Here is a 19,564-nt window from a genome sequence, read left to right as displayed (position 1 = left end):
AAAGGATGGAGTGTTGTTTTCTTTGCTTACTCTAAAGTGTATCCTATAAATTTTTTCATTACATTTTGAGTTAGATTAAAAAAATGATGAAACTTACCTATTGTTAAAAGAGGAAAAGAGAGAGGGGTCATCCATATCTTCATTTGCAAAACAAAACAAAATAAAAAAAAAGAAAAAAAGCAAAGAGAAGGTAGAAGAAAAAGAGTTAAAAATAAATAAATAAATAGTGTGTGTATATATATATATATATATATATATATATATATATATATATATAGAGCAGGGCTGCTATGCTCTCAGGAGCACGGAGGCCTCNACCTTTTCAAGAGATAATCAAAGCTTCAAAAGCTAAGCTTCTATCTCCATTCCTTAGTTTTGATCTCATATAATTTTGAAGTTGGTTTTCATGAACAAAAGAGTAATGTTTTGAGTTTTGAATTTTGAGTTAGCAACTATTTTAATATTGAGAAGTTAACATTTTTTTTATTATATTTTTATTTTTTAAAAATAAATTTTAAAATTTAAAATTAAAGTAATTATATATTAATTTATTAAAGTTTTATTTATCCGCAGCCGGGTTTTATACTAGTTTAAGAAATCGGCGAGACCAAACCGCGCCGGCTCAAGCGATCCACTTCGGTTCGGTTCAACCGAAGCGGGCCGACGAATGAAAGATCACAGCCGTCGACAAGCGCTAATGAACACCAGCCGTAGATCTCGTCTCTAGGGTTTTACATCTGCGTCGAGAAGCGCCTATAAAAGCCCTCTACGCCTCCCCTCTCCCGAGTCCCCTCTCCGCCATTGCTGCGAAGGTCGAAACCCTCAGAGCTCGCGGGGGAGAAGCGTCGCAATGGTGAGGAACACCCTATCTCCCTCTCCTCTAAGTAGCCTTTGTTATCGATCTATAGCTTAGTGTGTTTCATCTTCGATTGATCTGTGTTTGTTGGTTCAAAATGATCGTGATTTTGATCTCGATCATGCGAATTAGTGCCTTCCATGTTAGGTCTCATTAGTGCCGCGTTTTGATCTGATTTATCTATGAATTTTGGGGGAATAAAGAGTTTGCTGGTGCTTATTTACTTGGTTTTTATGCTCTTTTGTTGATCTATGTTGATGTCAGTGCTTAAGGAGGAGTATTGTTAAACATTTGGATCTAATTTGGTTTGATTTATTAGATCTAGAAGTGATTTGAGATGAGGTCATTCACCATGTTTTATGGTATGGAAATTTTGTTCTTTGGTAGAAACTACATAAAGTACCCACATTATTGTTGTTTGTTGGGTTGGAATGCATCAAAATTCGTTCATTTTCAGCTTTTTTGTTAAATTTTGTTTTGCTGAAAAAGGATTTAGCTACTCAGTAACTGTTACTTGATAGATATCCCAAATTTTTGTATTGTGTTTTATTGATTTTGTTATACATGTTTTCAATGTGGTGTGATTACCCCTCACGTTCACGCTTGGTTCTCAATGTAGAGTTACACATTTATTGGCCTTAGATTAAGGGTTTACTGTGTGTTCTTATTAAACACATGCGAGATGTGGAGCACTTTATTTGGCACATTTTACTTTTTTTGTCGATATTGTGTTGTTAGGATTGGAAACGTCTTATCACTATCTATGCTTTTGGTGACTCTTCTTGCATTGCTAATATAGTATCCCTTGCTTTCTCATTTTGTGGCTCGTAAATATTATTAATATGTAATTCTATCTCCATTCTAGGCCTTCGTCAAAAACCAGAAAACTAGGGCCTACTTCAAGCGCTTTCAAGTGAAGTTCAAGAGAAGGAGACGTATGCAATTTTATATTTTTCTTATATAATTTTCTTTAGTAGGTTCAACATATTTCATTTGTTTTTTTCCTTATAAAAACACCATATTTGCTTGTTCTACAGAGGGAAAGACTGATTATCGTGCCAGGATCCGCTTGATAAACCAGGACAAGAACAAATACAACACTCCGAAATATCGTTTTGTCGTTCGATTCGTATCCATATGTTATGTGCTTTTTGCCATTTATTTTGTGTTTATGTTTTTTTTTCTCTGCAATATTAATCAGTGTAAACCCTTAACGAGCCATGTTAGACAAACAAGGATATTACCGCACAAATAATATCCGCAAGTATTGCCGGAGACTTGGTCCTTGCTGCGGCATATTCTCATGAACTCCCTCGTTATGGGCTTGAAGTTGGTCTTACAAATTATGCTGCTGGTAGTTATCACTTTTAATCACTGTTTTCATACTCGTGTTTTTACTGCTGTAAAGTAGTAATATCTGATCTTCTAATGTAAACATTTAGCTTACTGCACTGGACTTCTCTTGGCACGACGTGTATTGAAGATGCTTGAGATGGATGAAGAATATGAGGGAAATGCGGAGGTATATTATCTAGTTCCTAGATTTGTTCCTAATTAGATTCTTTCATATTGCTGCTTCGTGTAGTTTCTATGTATACTCATTTCATAAATTTCCTTTTTTTTTTTTTCTGTGTGTGTGGTTTTGGGTGGTGGCAGGCCACTGGTGAAGATTTCTCTGTCGAGCCAGCGGAAACCAGGAGGCCATTCCGTGCTCTCCTTGATGTTGGCCTTGTGAAGACTACCACAGGAAACCGTGTATTCGGTGCGCTTAAGGTTTGGGTCCCCTTTCCATTTATATATCGTCACATGGAATAGGCCTTATTATCTTAATACCATTGTAAATTTGTATGAGATGCCAAGTGAACCTATTGTTCTGAGCGGATTGAATTGAGCTGAATTTGCCTGGGGATGATGGATTTAAGAAAAACATAGATATGATTTTTCCCTTTGCCTTTTGGACTTTTAATGTTGTTTCTCAGCCTGGAATATCGTAACCTACTAAAAGCATTAGTAAGAATAGTAAAGGAAAGAATTTTAAGATGGGAATTTTTGTAGATTAAGTCATTCTTTACCCCATAATTTTCTCGTAGAGTTTGGTTGGGGATAGAATACACCTCTCATATCGAACAATGTATCCAAATTCTCCTCCGTAAATTGCGGTCGTAGGTTTACCAAATGTCCAATTCTTTTTCATCCTTTCTCGTCGACATTGAACCTTATCAAAAAAAGTTATGCTAGATTGACATTAATCGTACAAATGACTTGAGCTTTGTGTATGATAGAATTCTGTTTTCTCATGAGAAACGTAAAGCAGGTCAAGCTGTACGTAAGATTTACAATTGCTTGCTCTTCTATTTTCAAATCTATATTTGTTCTTCTGGCACAAAAAAAAAACATCTCGCATCGGTTCCAACTGCAGGGTGCATTGGATGGCGGTCTTGATATTCCTCACAGCGATAAGAGATTCGCTGGCTTCAAGAAGGACGAGAAGCAGCTCAATTCGGAGGTCCACAGGAACTACATTTTTGGCGGCCATGTTGCCGCCTACATGAGGGTAAGTCTAATAATTCCTAAGATAGTTTCGCAAGGCGGTGGGCTTACAGACTTCATGAGGACGAGATAACTGGTCTTGTTTTCCTCTGTATGATTGTATGCCTTGCACCATAATACAAATGCCTCTGCAAACACACAAAAACTAAGTTCTGCGTGTATTCCGCCGTCAGGGCTACTATTTTATATTTCTATTAATTCTGGCTGGTGCATGAACTCAACTAAAGTTCAGTTTTTAGTTAGTTGCATAATTTCTCATATTTGCAGGTAATGTATTACGGAAATAATATCGATCAGCAGCATTAATCTCTTCTCTTTCTCATATTTTGGTGCCTCAGACCCTAATGGAGGATGAGCCTGAGAAGTACCAATCCCACTTCAGCGAGTACATCAAGAAGGGAATCGAGGCCGACGACATGGAAGCGCTGTACAAGAAGGTCCACGCCGCCATCCGGGCCGATCCTACTGTGGTCAAGTCCTCCAAGCCGGCTCCAAAAGAGCACAAGAGGTAAAAAAAAATAAAAAGAAAAGAAGGAAAATCCCTCCGATTTCGGATCCCTTTATGGAAATGCCATTGACTGATCATCGCGATGTTGTGGTCTTGGGTAGTTTGCGAAATTCTTAAAATGCCGTTAACATTGTTGTGAAAATTCTTCCCGCTCTATGCCGTGCCATCTTCTTGAGTAATTAATTACTCGTGTCGTGCGTCGCAGGTATAACTTGAAGAAGCTAACGTACGAGGAGAGGAAGGCGCGACTGATCGAGCGATTGAACGCGTTCAATGCCGCCGCCGATGAAGCTGATTCTGATGCTTGAGTGAGCATCTGAGGTTTCAATACCGTTTAGAATCCATCCTCCTTTTGTTCCCCCCCGCTATTTTAGACAATTCGTCCCCGTGTTTTGTTTCAATTCAGTACTAGAAATTTGGCTTTTGGGAGGCGTTTTTAAGTGTTTTGAATTTATTGGGAATTTTGTTTATTTAAGAGAGAAATTGTTATCTCTATTCTAATTCTCATAATACTGCATTATTATCTTTCCTTCTTGAATAGGTTTGTTTCGATTTGTGTTATTTCAACCAGTTTAATTCATAATTATTGAGCTGTTGAGTTCCAACACAATTACTGATGATATATTTTGAAGATTGTTCCAGAATTAGAATTGGAATTTAAGGAGGAAAAGAAAAAGGAAAAACCACGGAATGCAAATTTGGATCATTTTTATTCTGCGAGGTAGAACCCAAAATTAATTAAAAATTTGATTCTATCATTTTGAGAACTATTACCCTTGTAGATTCCAAGCATTTGGATTCTGTTTGGAATATACTGAAATATATAAACTTGGTTCTTATATTAAATCACCGAAACAAATGTGTTAATGCAAACTTAATAATAATTTAATATTATATAAATAGAGTAGGATTATTATATTTTTATGAGTAGTATTTATAAGTTGTTAGCTTCTGAATTGACGATCCATTTTGTTAAATATAATCTAATTTTTGAAAATTATAATAAAATCTATCAAGCGGATATAAAATGAACGATGAAAATTGAACGATGTTTTAAAAATGAATGATTGGATTCTTTAATTTAAATTATTGATCTTTATTTAGGTAGTAAATAATATTTTTTATAAAAAATTCAACCTATTTTAATTTTTTTTACATCGTTAAATTAGCAAGTATTTTATACCGGTCGTTAAAAATTGTCACTTTTGTAATTTTTTGATCGTAAAATATATTCTAAATAATATTTAACAGTATGAATTATCGATTCGAAAATTCTATCATCAAAAATAACTTATAATTCGAAAATTCTATCATCAAAAATAACTTATAAGTACAAGTATAAGGTCGTACTCATAACATTATATAGTTGCTGGACTGGACTCTATATGTGAATAATCAGATTTTTGGTTGTCTTAAAATAATCAGAAATGCGCGTTCTTTTTAATCTTTTATAAGAGAGTGTGTACCGTTTTCACATACTGTAAAAATTGAGAATATTGTGGCGCATATTTAACCTGATCACTTTTTTTAACTGTCTAATTATTTAGTAAAAATGCTGTTTAAGTTAAACAATATTTATGTACTTTCAAATTCACAGATACCTATCCATTTAGATTTGTCCTTTTAAAAATGGATTTGTCCTTTTTAAGTTATAGGACAAATTTTTAGGCTTTAATTATAATTGTAATTTGATTCGATCTCTCTCCAGTAAAATTAAATTTCATTATAGCCCTTTTTTCTTTTTTTTTACCCCATAAACTTTATAGTCCAAATGTTTGTTTGTGAATTGCAAAAAACAAAAAAAAAAAATTCCGATTTTGAAAATACATAATAGTTTTATATTAATTGCAACTCTAGATTCAAATGAAGCCCTAATATATATTATTATAATTCTAAATGTATTAATTTTTTTTTCTGAGTTTCAAAAAAAAATTTCAAAATAATTTTCCAAATTTACCGCCTATCTTAAATCTTGAAAGTAGAATTTTTAGATAAAAATTATTTTTAAAAAATAAAATTATTTTTTGTATTATACATTCGCATCATCGCAACTAAATAGTGTTTAGGTGAATATACAAAACATACATTATTTTTTTGAAAAAACTGATTATTTAATTATTTGTGACAGATAAATCCATCCAGGTTAAAATGTTTGTTTATTTTTTAATAATTAGGTAGTTTCTATTGACTCTGTTTTCGAATTAATTTTTTTAAACTTTACAAAAAGGTCCCGGAACACAACAGATATATCTAAATTTGCTCTATTTTTCCTTTTATTTTTCATTTCAAATCAATTAATCTTGCAATTGAGTCCTTCATATTTATTGATAGTTTCTTTTTTACTTTACAACTCTCCTCTCAAAAAAACTCCTTTAATTCGACAAAAATAAAAACAAAATTAACCTCATCAACATTAATCCACATCCACTCCATTTATTTCAAAAAAAAAAAAAATCACTTACAACGCAAAACCGTGAATAAAAAAATAATTTTATAAAAACTCGAAATAAAGTTCCCTTTTTTGCTCCCAAAAAAGTAAAATTTTTTCAAAAAAAAAAAATTTAGAAAAAGGAAAAAAAAAATGTCGCAGCTTGTTCGAGGCCATCGTCGGGATGAAATTAGGGTTTCTACCGAGCGGCACGGAGAACTGCTTTTGCTTTCGCCAACCTTCAATGCAAAGCTCACCATTTTTTTTCTTTTCTTTTTTGCGGTGCCTTTGCTCTGCGAATTGGCTTATTTAGTAATAATTATAGTAATAAATTTGAGGGGGGAAAAAAAAATTACGGAGAGATGTGATTTCTCTAAAAAACACCAAAAAAAAAAAGAGAGAGGAGAAGAAATGGGAAAAAAAATCCATAGTATCCAAAAAAAAAAAAGAAAAAAAAAAGAGAGCAATGATCGGAGGAGCAGGGGAAGAGTAAATGGAGAAGGGGATATTTATAGGCATAGAGAGAGAAAAACCCTAACCCTAGCTCTCTGGTGTGAAATGACGAAAATGCCCCTGAACCTCGGGTGATATAATTTCGGCCCGGCCCATAACTTTTCTTTTTTTTTTTTGAAAAAAAACTTCAAATACCATCCTGTGAAATTAATTTCGTACTTTCTCATTTTAGTACCGTGTAATTTAAAGTGTATAAATTTAGTGCAATGTGGTTTTTGTTTTTCTCTTTTTATTTTTTATTTTATTATTTTTTTTCGTTAAATCAGTAACAGAGTTAAAACTAAAGGGTACTAAAGTGAATATTCGATAAACCTAGGTGGGGTATTCTGAAGTTTTTTTTGTATATAATTTAAAAAAATATTAACAGAGGGGTTGACGAAAAGAGAAAAATGAAACCATAAAATANTCAATTAAGGAGGAGAGAGAGAGAGAGATAGAAAGTAAATAGTTTTAGAAATATAATTACTTTACTTTTCGTATTTATTTTACTGAGAATTTTTATATTGCTGCATAAGAGAACAAAAAAAAATTACAACAGCTTATATTATCTTTTATCTTTTTCTATCTCTCTCTCTCTCTCCTCCTTAATTGACTATGTAGATAGTAATGGCACCACCTAGGGGAAAATGAACTATAATATTTTTTAAATAATAGAGTTACGAGTGAATTTAATTTACGTCGAATCAAACAACAAGAATAGACATTTGCGATCGAAAACAACTTTACTTTCCTCCGTAACACAAACATATCCGAATTGAGTTAATATTTTGAACTAGTGATTCGAATCTAATAAGTTGTTAATAATAACGAGACAAGCGAATTGAGTCATTACGTAGCAACCAAATATTAATTCGATTGGTAGAGTATAGAATATTTTTTTAAAATTTTTTTTCTCTATGTATGTATTTGGAAAAAAAAAAATGAAGTTAATGCCCCCAAACTTCTTAAGTACTGAAAGAAAATATAATAAACAAATATTTATTTTATTTTATTTTCATATATTTCTCACTGTAGACTATAGAGCAACATATAGTGAGAAAATAGGGTAGAAAAAGTAACATGTTTTTTCTTTTCACATGTTTACATAAGTTTATTTTATTTCTGAAATATTTTCAGGAGTGAGTTATGTATAGACTTGGCAATTTCGATCCATGCCCGCGGGTGCCCGCAAGTTATCCGTAAATTTACAGGTATTGGTATCAATTTTTTCAATCCAAAATATTATGGGTAAAATGGGTGGGTACCCATTAAGCTGTGGGCATTTTGGGTAACCCGCGGGTACCACGGATACCCACACATATATTTTTTAATTACAAAATTTATTTTCTTAATTAAATATATATATATATATATATATATATATATAATAATATATAATATATATTATATTTTATTACTTATCCTAAAAATTCTAAACCTAATTTCTTATCGCATTACTTTTTTACGAATTTTTTTTTTATTTTAAGACTTTAAATATTTGTATTGTATGTTATGATATTTTAAATAATGAGTTATATTATACTTTTAAAACTTATATATATATGTGTTATGTATTTAAAAAATATAAAAGCAAAAAAGAAAAAAAGATTGCGCGTAACCTGCATAACCACCCGCGGGCGGGTATGGATAAAGATGTTGCCTACTAAAAAATTTACAGATAAATTTTACACTTGACCAAATAATCCGTGGGTACAATGATCCGCCCGTGGGTTACCCAATCCGCCCGTTTGCCGGATCTAGTTATATATAGAGAGCTTACTATAAAAAAAAAATAATTTGCAACTATTTATGCATTTTTTTTTTTTCCGTCTCCTCAATCAAACACCAAGCAAATCTTAAATAATAATAAGTGCCTAGTAAAATATTAGTGTTTTAAAAATCTGTTGGAAGTAGAGATGTCAACGGGTCGGATTCGGAACGGATTTTTAAAAACCCGAACCCGAACCCGAACCCGACTCCAAACCGGAGACGCGAACCCGAACCCGAACCCGAACCCGAACCCGACGGATTTTAAAAATCCATATCCAAACCGAAACCCGACCAAAAATCCGANACTGGGCTTGGGCTTAAATAAAACATAATATATTTATATATATATATATATATATATATATATATATATATATATATATATATATATATATATAATACCTGTTGATATTAATAATTTTAATAATAACCGAATAAATAATAATTTAACTTAAGATATAACATTGTATCATATTCCCACTGGATGCGACCGGTATTCAAGTCGGCATAGGAAGGTATAAATTACTCAATTTAAAAATACTATACAAAAGAATTCAATTTAATAGCACAAGATGAATTAAATAGTAAGTTTATTATAAACGTACAAAACACATAAAGAATATGAAAAATACGTATGCTAGCTCATTTCTATAATTTTTTTTTTTTTTTTGGTACAATCAAAATTCATATCCGAATCCATATCCGTCGGGTTTCTACTTTTGATATCCATATCCATATCCACCGAATATATCCGTTTCATTCGAATTCGAGTTCGGATAAAATTTCGGGTATCCATACCCATTGACAACCCTAGGTGGAAGCGGTCGTTAGGACTGGTCCCACCGTGACCCAGTCCCTAGGCCCATTCGTTTGAACTGGCGATATAACCGGTAAGCCGGTGAACTAGCCCAATTTTCGTATCATCGTATCGAATGGCTCGATCGACTCAATTTAGATTTTTCGTTTGAGAAACTTTGTAAAATATATTCATTTATCTTCATTATTTATAATTTACAAATTAATAATTTATGACACCACGTGGACATCACTGATTCGACCAACTAAACCGGTCACGTACTACAGCTAACTTTTTTGTACCAATATTTTAAATTTCACAATTAGTTACGAATCGAAAAAGATGTTGGGTCACTGATTCAACCGGTTGAATGTCACTATGAACTACCTCAACAATGACATTGTACACACTCACTATGCTTACTCTCGAACATGTCGGATCGTTGGCACTAATCATTAATCCTAAAAGCTCGAGCTGTTAGAAATACGCAACCAATTCACTTAAAGCGTACAGAAACAGCGCCCACGGATCTCGATTGTGACTCGGCCCATCTGGTCTCGCACTCCGACCCAACCCAGCCTCACGCATTTCGAATATGACTCGGCCTACATGACCTCCGCCATAGGATAGGATGCTGGTCATTTAAGCCAACACAAACACCATAGAAATTATGATGAATTAAGCAATTTTTGTTTAGGCATTTTTTTTTTAATTTCAAATAAGTAAAAGATCTTTACCCTTTGAGGACTCAATGGGGCAACATTTAATTGTATAAGATCTACTCCCTTTCTAGTTGGTTATATAACTTATTTTTGTAGTCAACTTAAAGCTTAAAATTTTTGTCTAGTACCCAATACATGCTCCTTAAATTGAGGATATAATTCACAAACTCTTAAAACAATTCAATGGACCTACCAATTAAAGTTGATGATTAAATAAAACAAAATTTGGGTCCTTCTCAAGCATGAGAATGGACCAGGCTGGTATGAGCTCAAGCCAACATGTTGGGTCACATTTAGTTGTGAGACAGCTTTATCCTTTACAGCCTTAAAGAAGATCAATTTAGCCCTTTAAAATTGGGTTCTCACATACTACATATTAGGTGGGAGATGACAATTTTGGGATTGATTACTATCGCTGTATAGTGCAGATGGTAGGTATCCTCATTGTTGGCCCAGTGGGCAGAAGTTCAATTCGATTCGATTCTCGGCATATATATGTTTATTAAAAGGGAGAGCGCGCGAGAAAATGAAACAAAAATTAATGTCACTTAGTTCATCGATCCTCATATGTAAATATTGATGGAATATTAACCTTACTGATCGTATCGTTAAGAACTTGATAGTTGGTGTATGATGTTCCAAGTTCGATGCCTAGTTACTTTACATTTCTAACTAAGTTCATTTCTAAGAAAAATATACGAAGCAAACAGTTTGTTATCTTTCTCTCTCGGCAAAAAAAAAAAAAAAAACTTTAAAGCTTTATAGAAATTATTTGAAATCATTTCCCTCCAGAGGTCTAATTAAACATTATGGTTCTAAAAGTTTGATTTAGAGAGAGAACAACTACGAAAAATGGAACAAAAAAATCATTAGTTTCATCGATTCTCATAAAAAAACAATAGTCCAAATTTTACTTATTGAATCAAAATTGCAAAGTCATGAAAAATTGCGATCGCCACCGCATACAATTAATGCAAATACTGTATGTTATCTTCTTTTATCTTAGCCTCAGTTAGAAGATTTTTTTTTTCTATAATTAGGGGAAAAATAAAAAGTTATTGCAATTAGTAGATTAATTAATAAAATCTAAGCTTTGTGTGCCAAAACCACAGTCATTAAGTCCTAATATTCTCCTCTTTTCACATTAAGGAGTTATGAATGATGAGATGAAGCATTAATGCAAGCCACTATGCAATTCCAAGTCCATTAAATAGAGGAATATTGAGAAAAATCACTACAAATTGAGGTTAATACCTCATAGAAAAGCAAAATGAAGTTGCTACTTTTTCTCTTCTTTTTCTTTTTCCTTTTCTTCTTCATCATCATCATCTTCTTCGCCTTCTTCGGACAATACCATTTTGCTAAGAGGACTAGGACCAAGTTTTTTCCTTCTCATAACATTCCTCTTCCTAATAAACTCAATTTGGTTCCTCCTAATTCTCAATTGCATCATTGCCTCTTCTTCCACCACAAACCTCCTCATTAGTATATCATCCCTCAACGATTTCCCGCGAAAGATTCTCCGGTTTTCCACCGAACTTCTCGTGCTCGTACTCAGGACTGATCTCTCTGTGGGCGCCACGAAGGATTTCGACCTCGGATAACTGTAACTTCTTCGAGGGGGGACGTCGGCATGGAAAACCTCATTGTAGGAGGAGATTGGGGCGCAGAGACATACGCGAGTGAACGATGACGCCACCTTTAGGGAAGTGCACTTCCTCAGCTTCGGTTTTTCGCAATTCGGTGCAATTCCGTTAGAAGAAGATCTTATGGGAGACTTGCTTTGTGGCTTCCATAGGATTAATATAACCTCCATCGCTCTTCGATACCACGACTTTCTAAGGAAGAACAAGAAAGAATAGAACATAGGGATCAATGAGCCTAATGAGCATAACATACATGTAGTAGTACAATTTTTCAAAAGGAAATGTTAACTGTAGTATATACGTGACCAAGTTCATGACACTAGTCATGTACATAAGCAATTATATGTGACCAACAATTGAAAGAGAGAAAATATTGGAGAGAGAGAGAGAGAGAGAGAGAGAGAGAGAGAGAGAGAGATTTACTTACCTTGTTTGTGGGTTCTTGGGCTCTTGCATTAACAAGGAATGGAGAAACATGTGGGGAGATAAGAGGAAGTGAGTTAGTGGAGTTTCTCTATTGAGTTAGCTAGAGTGGTGTGGATTGAGCTAGAGAGTTTTAGTTTGTTAAGAGATTCTAGAGTGGCATTTTGGACTTTTCCTCTCTATACCTTTCATTCTTTTCTTTATTGTAGCATGCTTTTGCTTTGATAGGATTCCTTACAAGGAGAGAGAAAGAGAGAGAGAGAGAGAGAGAGAGAGAGAGAGAATTGAACACTAATTTGAATTTGAGTGAGAAAAGTAGAAAAGCACAAGAGAGCTAGGTACCTCCTAAAATGTACATAAAATAATAACTATTGAAGCCTCACTATATATTTATGTTACATCACCAAATTTTATATGGATCTAAGTAATCAAGTTACCCCATTCGTCGATCGTGTCGATCTAACCGCAAACACTTGATATCATTTCATTATTAGCATGAATTTGCCTAACTAATTCTAATGCATTAGAAGTCCCTGAACACAATTACTAGTAACATAATTCTTGATAAGAAAAAAAAAAAGCACAAATAAGAAACAAAGGGTGCAAGAGAGAGAGAGAGAGAGAGAGAGAGAGAGAGAGAAAAGAGAGGCAAAAGTAGGCATAGTGGTCTCCACAATTGTTTATCATGAACAACAATAGATAGTTGTTGTAAGAGGGGAACAGCAAAAAACAGAAAAAAGCTTGCTTCTTTAAACAATTGCAGCTTCTTTATCACAAACAACTAATAAAGCTTAAGATGCAACACACCACACACATAATATTATTAGCTCCTCTTCTTGAATGGGGAACATTCTCATTGCTTTGGTAGGAATTGTGGGAGATGGAGTGCATTGTAAGTGCCAATATATATAAATTATATATATATATATATATATATATATAGATATATGGCATAATAGCTACTATACTATATATCAATATTAACTGAGCTTTGATACTATAGTCTCGTTTTATTATATTAGGATGTTCAAACCAACGATTTCAACCGTTAAATATGATTTAGGGCATATGGTGTTCTTAGAAATAAATTTTAATTTTTTTGACATTTTTATTTAGTAAATAAATCATGTCAAAATAAACGGTTGAATATTAATAATCTTTAAAATTTTGAGGATAGAACTTTTAAATTCAAGATCAACGATGTTGATCGATCTATATAGTTTAAAGTATTTTATCAAAATTAAAATAAATTTAGATTCTTCTACGTCGTTAAACTACAAACTGTCATACTAATCATTAAAAATTGATAATTTTGAAATGATTTGATCATAAGTAAATTATATCAAAAAAATATATAATTTTATTTCTAAAAACTTCGAAACTCAAATCAATTTTAACGGTATGAATTGAACATTTTTAAGTTGAAAATGAGACTATAATACAAAGCCGTGGTAGTATAGATAGTATAAGACCTAACTCTCTCTCTCTATATAAAAAAGAATAAAAAATAAAAAAAAAATAAACATTACACTGTACTAGGCATATGGTTTTATCCTGAGGCTATTGATTATGCCAATGATAGCATCATGATTCCTTGAAGGTGTGGTCTAGTGTCTAAAGCTGAAAAAATAAAAAAAGTGATGAGGGGGGGGAAAAGGTAAATGATTGTTGAGACACGGTGGCTTAAGGGACACTAAAGATCATCAACTGATCGATCTTTGATCTTCAACATGATTTATATTTAGTAAGTTTGACGAGAATCAATCGATCGAGCGAAGATCTCGAAGGATTGCGTGATGCAGAAAAAGTTATGGTTGATGATCAAGATCTTACTTAATAAAATGGTTTGTTTCGATTGTAAGTCGCGTTACTTCTTGTTCAAAATGACTTTGGAGGTGAAAAGAATAGAAATATGACATTTCTAAGCTTCTTTTGTTTGCGAAAAAAAATAACGACGGTATCTTGAATATTGATAAGTGACGAGTATCAAGTAATTTTGGTAACACTGCTGGTAAAATAAAATGCTAGAGCGAGTATCGAATACAAGAGAACCTGCAAAGTTCGAAAATGATTTCTCATCTTTGTGGATTTTAATAAATATATTCTAAATTATTGACCTAATTTGGGCTACGCTTAGGCCTATTCCCTCGGAAACAACTTAGTAGTACGTAGAATCGTATCGAACAAAACACGTAAGTACATTACCCTAACCCTATAGTCCTATATTATTCTTAATTATAGTGAGTTTTATTAGGGCTTATATTGTACTCCTTGATTATGAACACTTTGTTAATTATGTGGCAAAGCCTACTAGATGATTTTAAATAGGCATAGCAAACCAACAAATTAACTTATAATTAGGGATCACTACTTTGACATTCATTAATATGCATTATTATATATAATATGTTTGATGCAATCTAAAAACATAGGCATTTGATGTGATCTTAATAGCAACAAATATATGTAACATTATTAACATTATCATCATATCTATTTAATTTCCATAGCCATGGTTAGGCACGCACTTAGGTATCTATATATCAAGCATTTATATATATATATAAGATGGTTCCATTATTTTTTCTATAATTTCCTTTTTATTCAACTACTCCACTTTACTCTACGTATATGTAGTTATTTATTTCCATAGTACAATAAGATTATGTGTACTAAAAAAAATCTTTTTTTTTTTGTATTTTGAGAATTTAGTTGGAACCAAAGCCAATTATGTCGAAGCAAACAGATTTGGTTTGGTTCGTTTTAATTTTAAATTTGAGTCAAAATTGTGAACGCACTAGTTACAATTAATCATGTTCAGTTTTCGTGGCATAGGCTTGGATACCAAATGATACAGCTTAAATTAAATACATTTCAGAGAGTTTAGAGATTGAATGTGAAGTAAAAAAAAGGAAACTCAATTTACAATCAAGCGCAATAGTTGGATTCAAATGGAATACTAACATAGGTATTTATGCATATTTATTATATTTTTAAATGAATTTTTTTTGGAAAAAAAAAACTATTATTTTTCTAAATTTGAGTAGCTGGTCAAAAGGACCTGTAGTCTCCCCCTGTTAAGCTTTTTGCCTTTCCTTTTTTTTTTTTTTTTTTAACCTTCTTTAATTTGGACATGATGACGTCATCATTGTTTGCAAGAAGAGCAAGTCATTTGAAAAACTTTGAACCTGCAGAGATTTTTATATGCTGCTGATGTATTGATAAATTAATTTATACCGTAGTTTTAATTAAACTAAATATATAGTTTTGTGGAGGCGTATGGACTAAGGCTGACAATTCAACTCATTGTTTGCGAGTTAACTCGTGTTCGACTCGAAATGAATTAGAGATTGACTGCACTTTTAACAAATGGGCCGAGCACGAGCTTAGGATCAGCTCACTCGTGCTTGATATATCTCGTATGTACATATTCAATTGAGATAAGTTTTATATATTTTTATCTTTTTTTTGTAAGTGTTTCACAATTACACAGAGTAATGCTTTGTACTATTTAAAAAATAAAATATTATCTTTATAAATTGTTATTGTATTGGCAAATTCACGTGCGCCGACACAAATGCAATTTGAAAGGAATATGGGTTTTTTATTTTTATATATTATTTCATTGGCCAATAATGCCTTTTATAGAATAGAGATTACAATGCATACATATGCCTCCATTTCAACAATGCATCTCTCTCTGATCCAATTTGTAATTTTAGATTAGTTATTATAGAAATGACAATGAAATGAGAAAAAAAAAAGTGAGATGGATAACTAATTTGTAGAGCAGTTTATAAAATTTTTAGGCGCGGTTTAGATGTCGCAGTAAGTTATCGAAAGGTAACTTATTTCGTATAAGAATTTTCTAATAGGATGATAAGTAAGGAGTTTGATTTTTTTGTATCTTCAAAGATCTTCAAAGATCTTGCTATTCATAATTTGATAGAATAATAAGTTTCGCATACAGAATGATTTATCTTATTCTGAAAAAATAAGTCTGAATATAATATTTTATTTTAAATACTTTATCACACTTATTATCAAATTTAATGTACAATTTTTTTGAGTAAATCAAAAAGATATACCGAACAAGATATTCATGCATCCAAACAAAGCCTTAGTAGTGGAGGATCTAGTACTTTATTGAGCAAAAAAAAAGTTTTTACTATAACAGTTATATCATATGTAGGACATATCTTAAACCAATCCAATCATGCTACATAAAATGATGAAGGGTTTATTAAATATTAAATATTAATGTGATTATTCAATATTTGATTATTTTTTTTAGAAAAAATATTGTTATTATATTCTTATGTGCAATGTGAGGAGGCCCACTTTTAAAGAGCAATCCCTGCAAACAAGCCTTCATTTTAGGGTTCACATGAGGGAGGTTTCTAACCAAGGCCCAGAACAGTGTAATAAGGGTTAAGAGCATCATTACTCCCCTATTTTTAAACATGTCAACGGATTGAATTCGGGGCGGATTTTAAAAACACGAATTCGAACCCGACAACCAAATCTGAAATATGAACATGAACCCGAAACAGCTATTTTTTTTTACAATATATCAAAACGTATTATATTACAATCTAAATTTTCAAATTACACATTTAAATATAATATCAAATATTCATATATATTATACAATATAAAATCAATTTGGGATCAAATCAGGTTATGGTTCGGATTGGGTGCTGACAGAATCCATACCCGAATCTAAATATGTCGTGTTTCCGGTTTTCATATTCATATATTTAACAACCATCTTCATTTAGTATCAAGTAAACCGACCCCATTCGGATTTGGATAAAATTTTGAATAACCGTACCAATAGACATCCCTAATTATGTTTGTCCTGTTTAAATGTACGAATGTTTTATTCGGTATATTTCTTTAACTTACTCAGAAGATACATAATATTTTATAGCTGAAGAGTTCGGTTCAATATAATGTCTGCAATGATATCAAACTCAGCCTTCAAAGTCATTTTTTCCGAATAAAAAGCTTCGTATTATAAGTAAAATATGCTATCCTATTAAACCAGAAATGTCGCGAACCATTAAGAAGCAAAAAATCAAACTCCACTTTCAAGTACACAATAAAATTTAAACACTAAATAAATTATTATTAAATAATATATTCTGACATCCAAACAGAATTTTATTACTTGCCACATCAATTCCATGTCAACATCAATTACATCTATTCACATGATAATTATTGTTAAGATTACTAGCATTCTTAATGTCAGTGTCTAAATTGAAACAAATGCTAAAGTGTAGGAACCTCATTGTTAGAATAATAAAAAAACTTTGGGAACTACTTTAAAAAACATCGAATAAACATTGGGGGACTAATGGTCAAATAATCCATTTAGGGTCTGTTTAGTATTGAGGCTTCTTTACATTAATAGGCAAAATGGAGTTGGAGCGAAAGCATATAATAATATGCTTTCATATTTTCTAGTGAAATTGTAAAAAATATATCGTAACTCATTGACGTGTGAAATGTAATATTATATACAGAAATAAATAAAATATTTCTATAGATCATGCTACATCTTATATTTCTATAGATCAGACTCCACTACATAAATAGGCAAAACAGAGATGGAGCGAAAACATATAATAATATGCTTCTATATTTTCTAGTGAAACTGTAAAAAATATATCGTAACTCGTTGTGACATGTGAAATGTAATATTACGTATAAAAATAAATAAAATATTTCTCTCTCATACTTGCTCGCAGCGTGTAATACAATTTTTATTAAACTCTTCGTAAATATCATTCTAATTCTCAAACTCCTAATCTCTTAATTCACAATTCAGATGCTAACCAACTGTACTGGACAATTAGTTGTTACCCTATTTTCAAACTCCGCATATTTATACCTTTATACCTATACATTATTTTTTATAAATTTGCCATATGTCAACATTTCCTTCATTGTTTGATGTGGACTCACTGTATTCCGAACTGGCTCAAATCCTCTACATATTTTTCTTTTTCTTTGTTTAAACTGAATCGAATTTTTCACTTTCTTTGCTTAAGCCGAACCAATCATTATTGAGTATGGGCTCCCTCGAACCAGCTCAAGTCCTCCACTTTTTTTTCTCTTTCTTTCTTTAAATCAAACTGAATTTTTTCTTTTTTTGCTTGAACCGAACTGGGCCACATCTCTACATTGGGCCGAACTGTTCTTCTTCTACTTTCTTCGACTGTTACCTTCCTTCATATATTAGATGAATCCTATCCTTTATCATCGCTTCTTACGTTACTGTTTCCTCTTCCTTTATCGCCATTTTTTTATTTTTCCTCTAATTATCTATCCATCGTATCACACGGATTACTACACTATTATATCAAATGTCTCGCTTGTATCCATACATTTGCTCCGGCCAAATCATAACAGTGTACTCCATTTGCCTCCAAAGTTGCTGGACTTGCATTATGAGGCCTCTTCATTTTAAGAGCTCGCACGATGCAGCAGATCTTAAAAACTTTTAAAAAAAGTTAATTAATTTGCTAGTTAACAATAAAAAAATTTTAAAAAAAATTTAAAATTTAAATTTGATTGCATACAATTAACTTAATTTGCGAGGGTACATTAATTGCATGAGTTGAGCTACACTGCTTTTATCACAAAGTAGCAGTACAATAGAATTATTGAAAAAAAAAAAAAACTTTTTAAATTGTTAAGATTAACATTTTTTTATTGGATGCAAAACAAATCTCGATATGTATATAACATGAAAGTGATCATGTTCTAGTCATCTTTAGCTTGAAAAGTTGACCCGAATAAATTGTGGAGGATATTTCTACTTATCAGCTTAAGCTTTTGCAGCAGATTTAAGCCTTCTAGTTTGAGATACATATAGGGCGGATTCCATTTTCTTAGTGAGTCAGAGCAGATTCGAGACTGGTGATTTATATTCTATTTTTTTACCCCTATCTACCGTTTTTTCGGGCCGAAAGCGAATTTTTGGCAGATTGAGGCGGATTAAGAGAAGAAAGGGTTTTCTTTCTAGCTTCTACACCATTTTCTTAAAAGAGCATCTGGGTAGGTACAGTACGAGTTACTTTTTTTTTTTCTTCTTATTTTTAGTCCCTATTTGTCGTCTCATTTGAGGTTAATCGGAGCCGGAGCTCCACCAATCCAGATCCATTTACATCCCTGCTGCGAATGCAGAGAAGCATGATCAATTATTAGCCAATTTTGGGAGGGGCATACACAAAAAAGATCTTGGGCATATTAAGTTTTGCGCGGTTTGTATGTAAGTGAAAATATCATATTTTGAGTAGGTTTCCTACCATTTTGTATAAATAAATCTTAATGGGGCATTTGCTTATTTACTCTTTAATATT

At 32.2% G+C, this 19,564-nt stretch overlaps 2 protein-coding genes across 2 annotated transcripts; one reads left to right on the top strand and one right to left on the bottom strand.

Annotated features, from left to right (window-relative positions):
- On the top strand, positions 732 to 4,443 carry LOC109726831 (60S ribosomal protein L5). The gene is made up of 9 exons (XM_020256633.1): positions 732 to 853; positions 1,722 to 1,791; positions 1,894 to 1,985; positions 2,084 to 2,210; positions 2,299 to 2,378; positions 2,513 to 2,629; positions 3,276 to 3,410; positions 3,745 to 3,914; positions 4,120 to 4,443. The coding sequence occupies exons 1-9, from the start codon at positions 851 to 853 to the stop codon at positions 4,220 to 4,222; spliced, it is 897 nt and encodes a 298-aa protein (XP_020112222.1). The 5' UTR covers positions 732 to 850; the 3' UTR covers positions 4,223 to 4,443.
- LOC109726759 lies at positions 11,311 to 12,285 on the bottom strand. The gene is made up of 2 exons (XM_020256548.1): positions 12,196 to 12,285; positions 11,311 to 11,960 (listed from the first exon to the last, which is right to left on the bottom strand). The coding sequence occupies exons 1-2, from the start codon at positions 12,243 to 12,245 to the stop codon at positions 11,402 to 11,404; spliced, it is 609 nt and encodes a 202-aa protein (XP_020112137.1). The 5' UTR covers positions 12,246 to 12,285; the 3' UTR covers positions 11,311 to 11,401.

Source organism: Ananas comosus, linkage group 21 (genome assembly GCF_001540865.1).
Source record: "Ananas comosus cultivar F153 linkage group 21, ASM154086v1, whole genome shotgun sequence".
Classification (NCBI taxonomy): domain Eukaryota; kingdom Viridiplantae; phylum Streptophyta; class Magnoliopsida; order Poales; family Bromeliaceae; genus Ananas; species Ananas comosus.
This window is presented reverse-complemented; position numbering and strand designations above follow the sequence as displayed.

What these genes read in the sequence shown, in the direction of transcription:
- LOC109726759 (XM_020256548.1), bottom strand. Translation starts at nt 12,245, where the DNA reads ATGTTTCTCCATTCCTTGTTAATGCAAGAGCCCAAGAACCCACAAACA. An exon ending in CCCAAGAACCCACAAACAAG is followed by an intron (nt 11,961 to 12,195) that starts GTAAGTAAATCT and finishes GTTCTTCCTTAG; the next exon opens with AAAGTCGTGGTATCGAAGAG.
- LOC109726831 (XM_020256633.1), top strand. An exon ending in GAAGTTCAAGAGAAGGAGAC is followed by an intron (nt 1,792 to 1,893) that starts GTATGCAATTTT and finishes CTTGTTCTACAG; the next exon opens with AGGGAAAGACTGATTATCGT. An exon ending in ATGTTGCCGCCTACATGAGG is followed by an intron (nt 3,411 to 3,744) that starts GTAAGTCTAATA and finishes TTGGTGCCTCAG; the next exon opens with ACCCTAATGGAGGATGAGCC.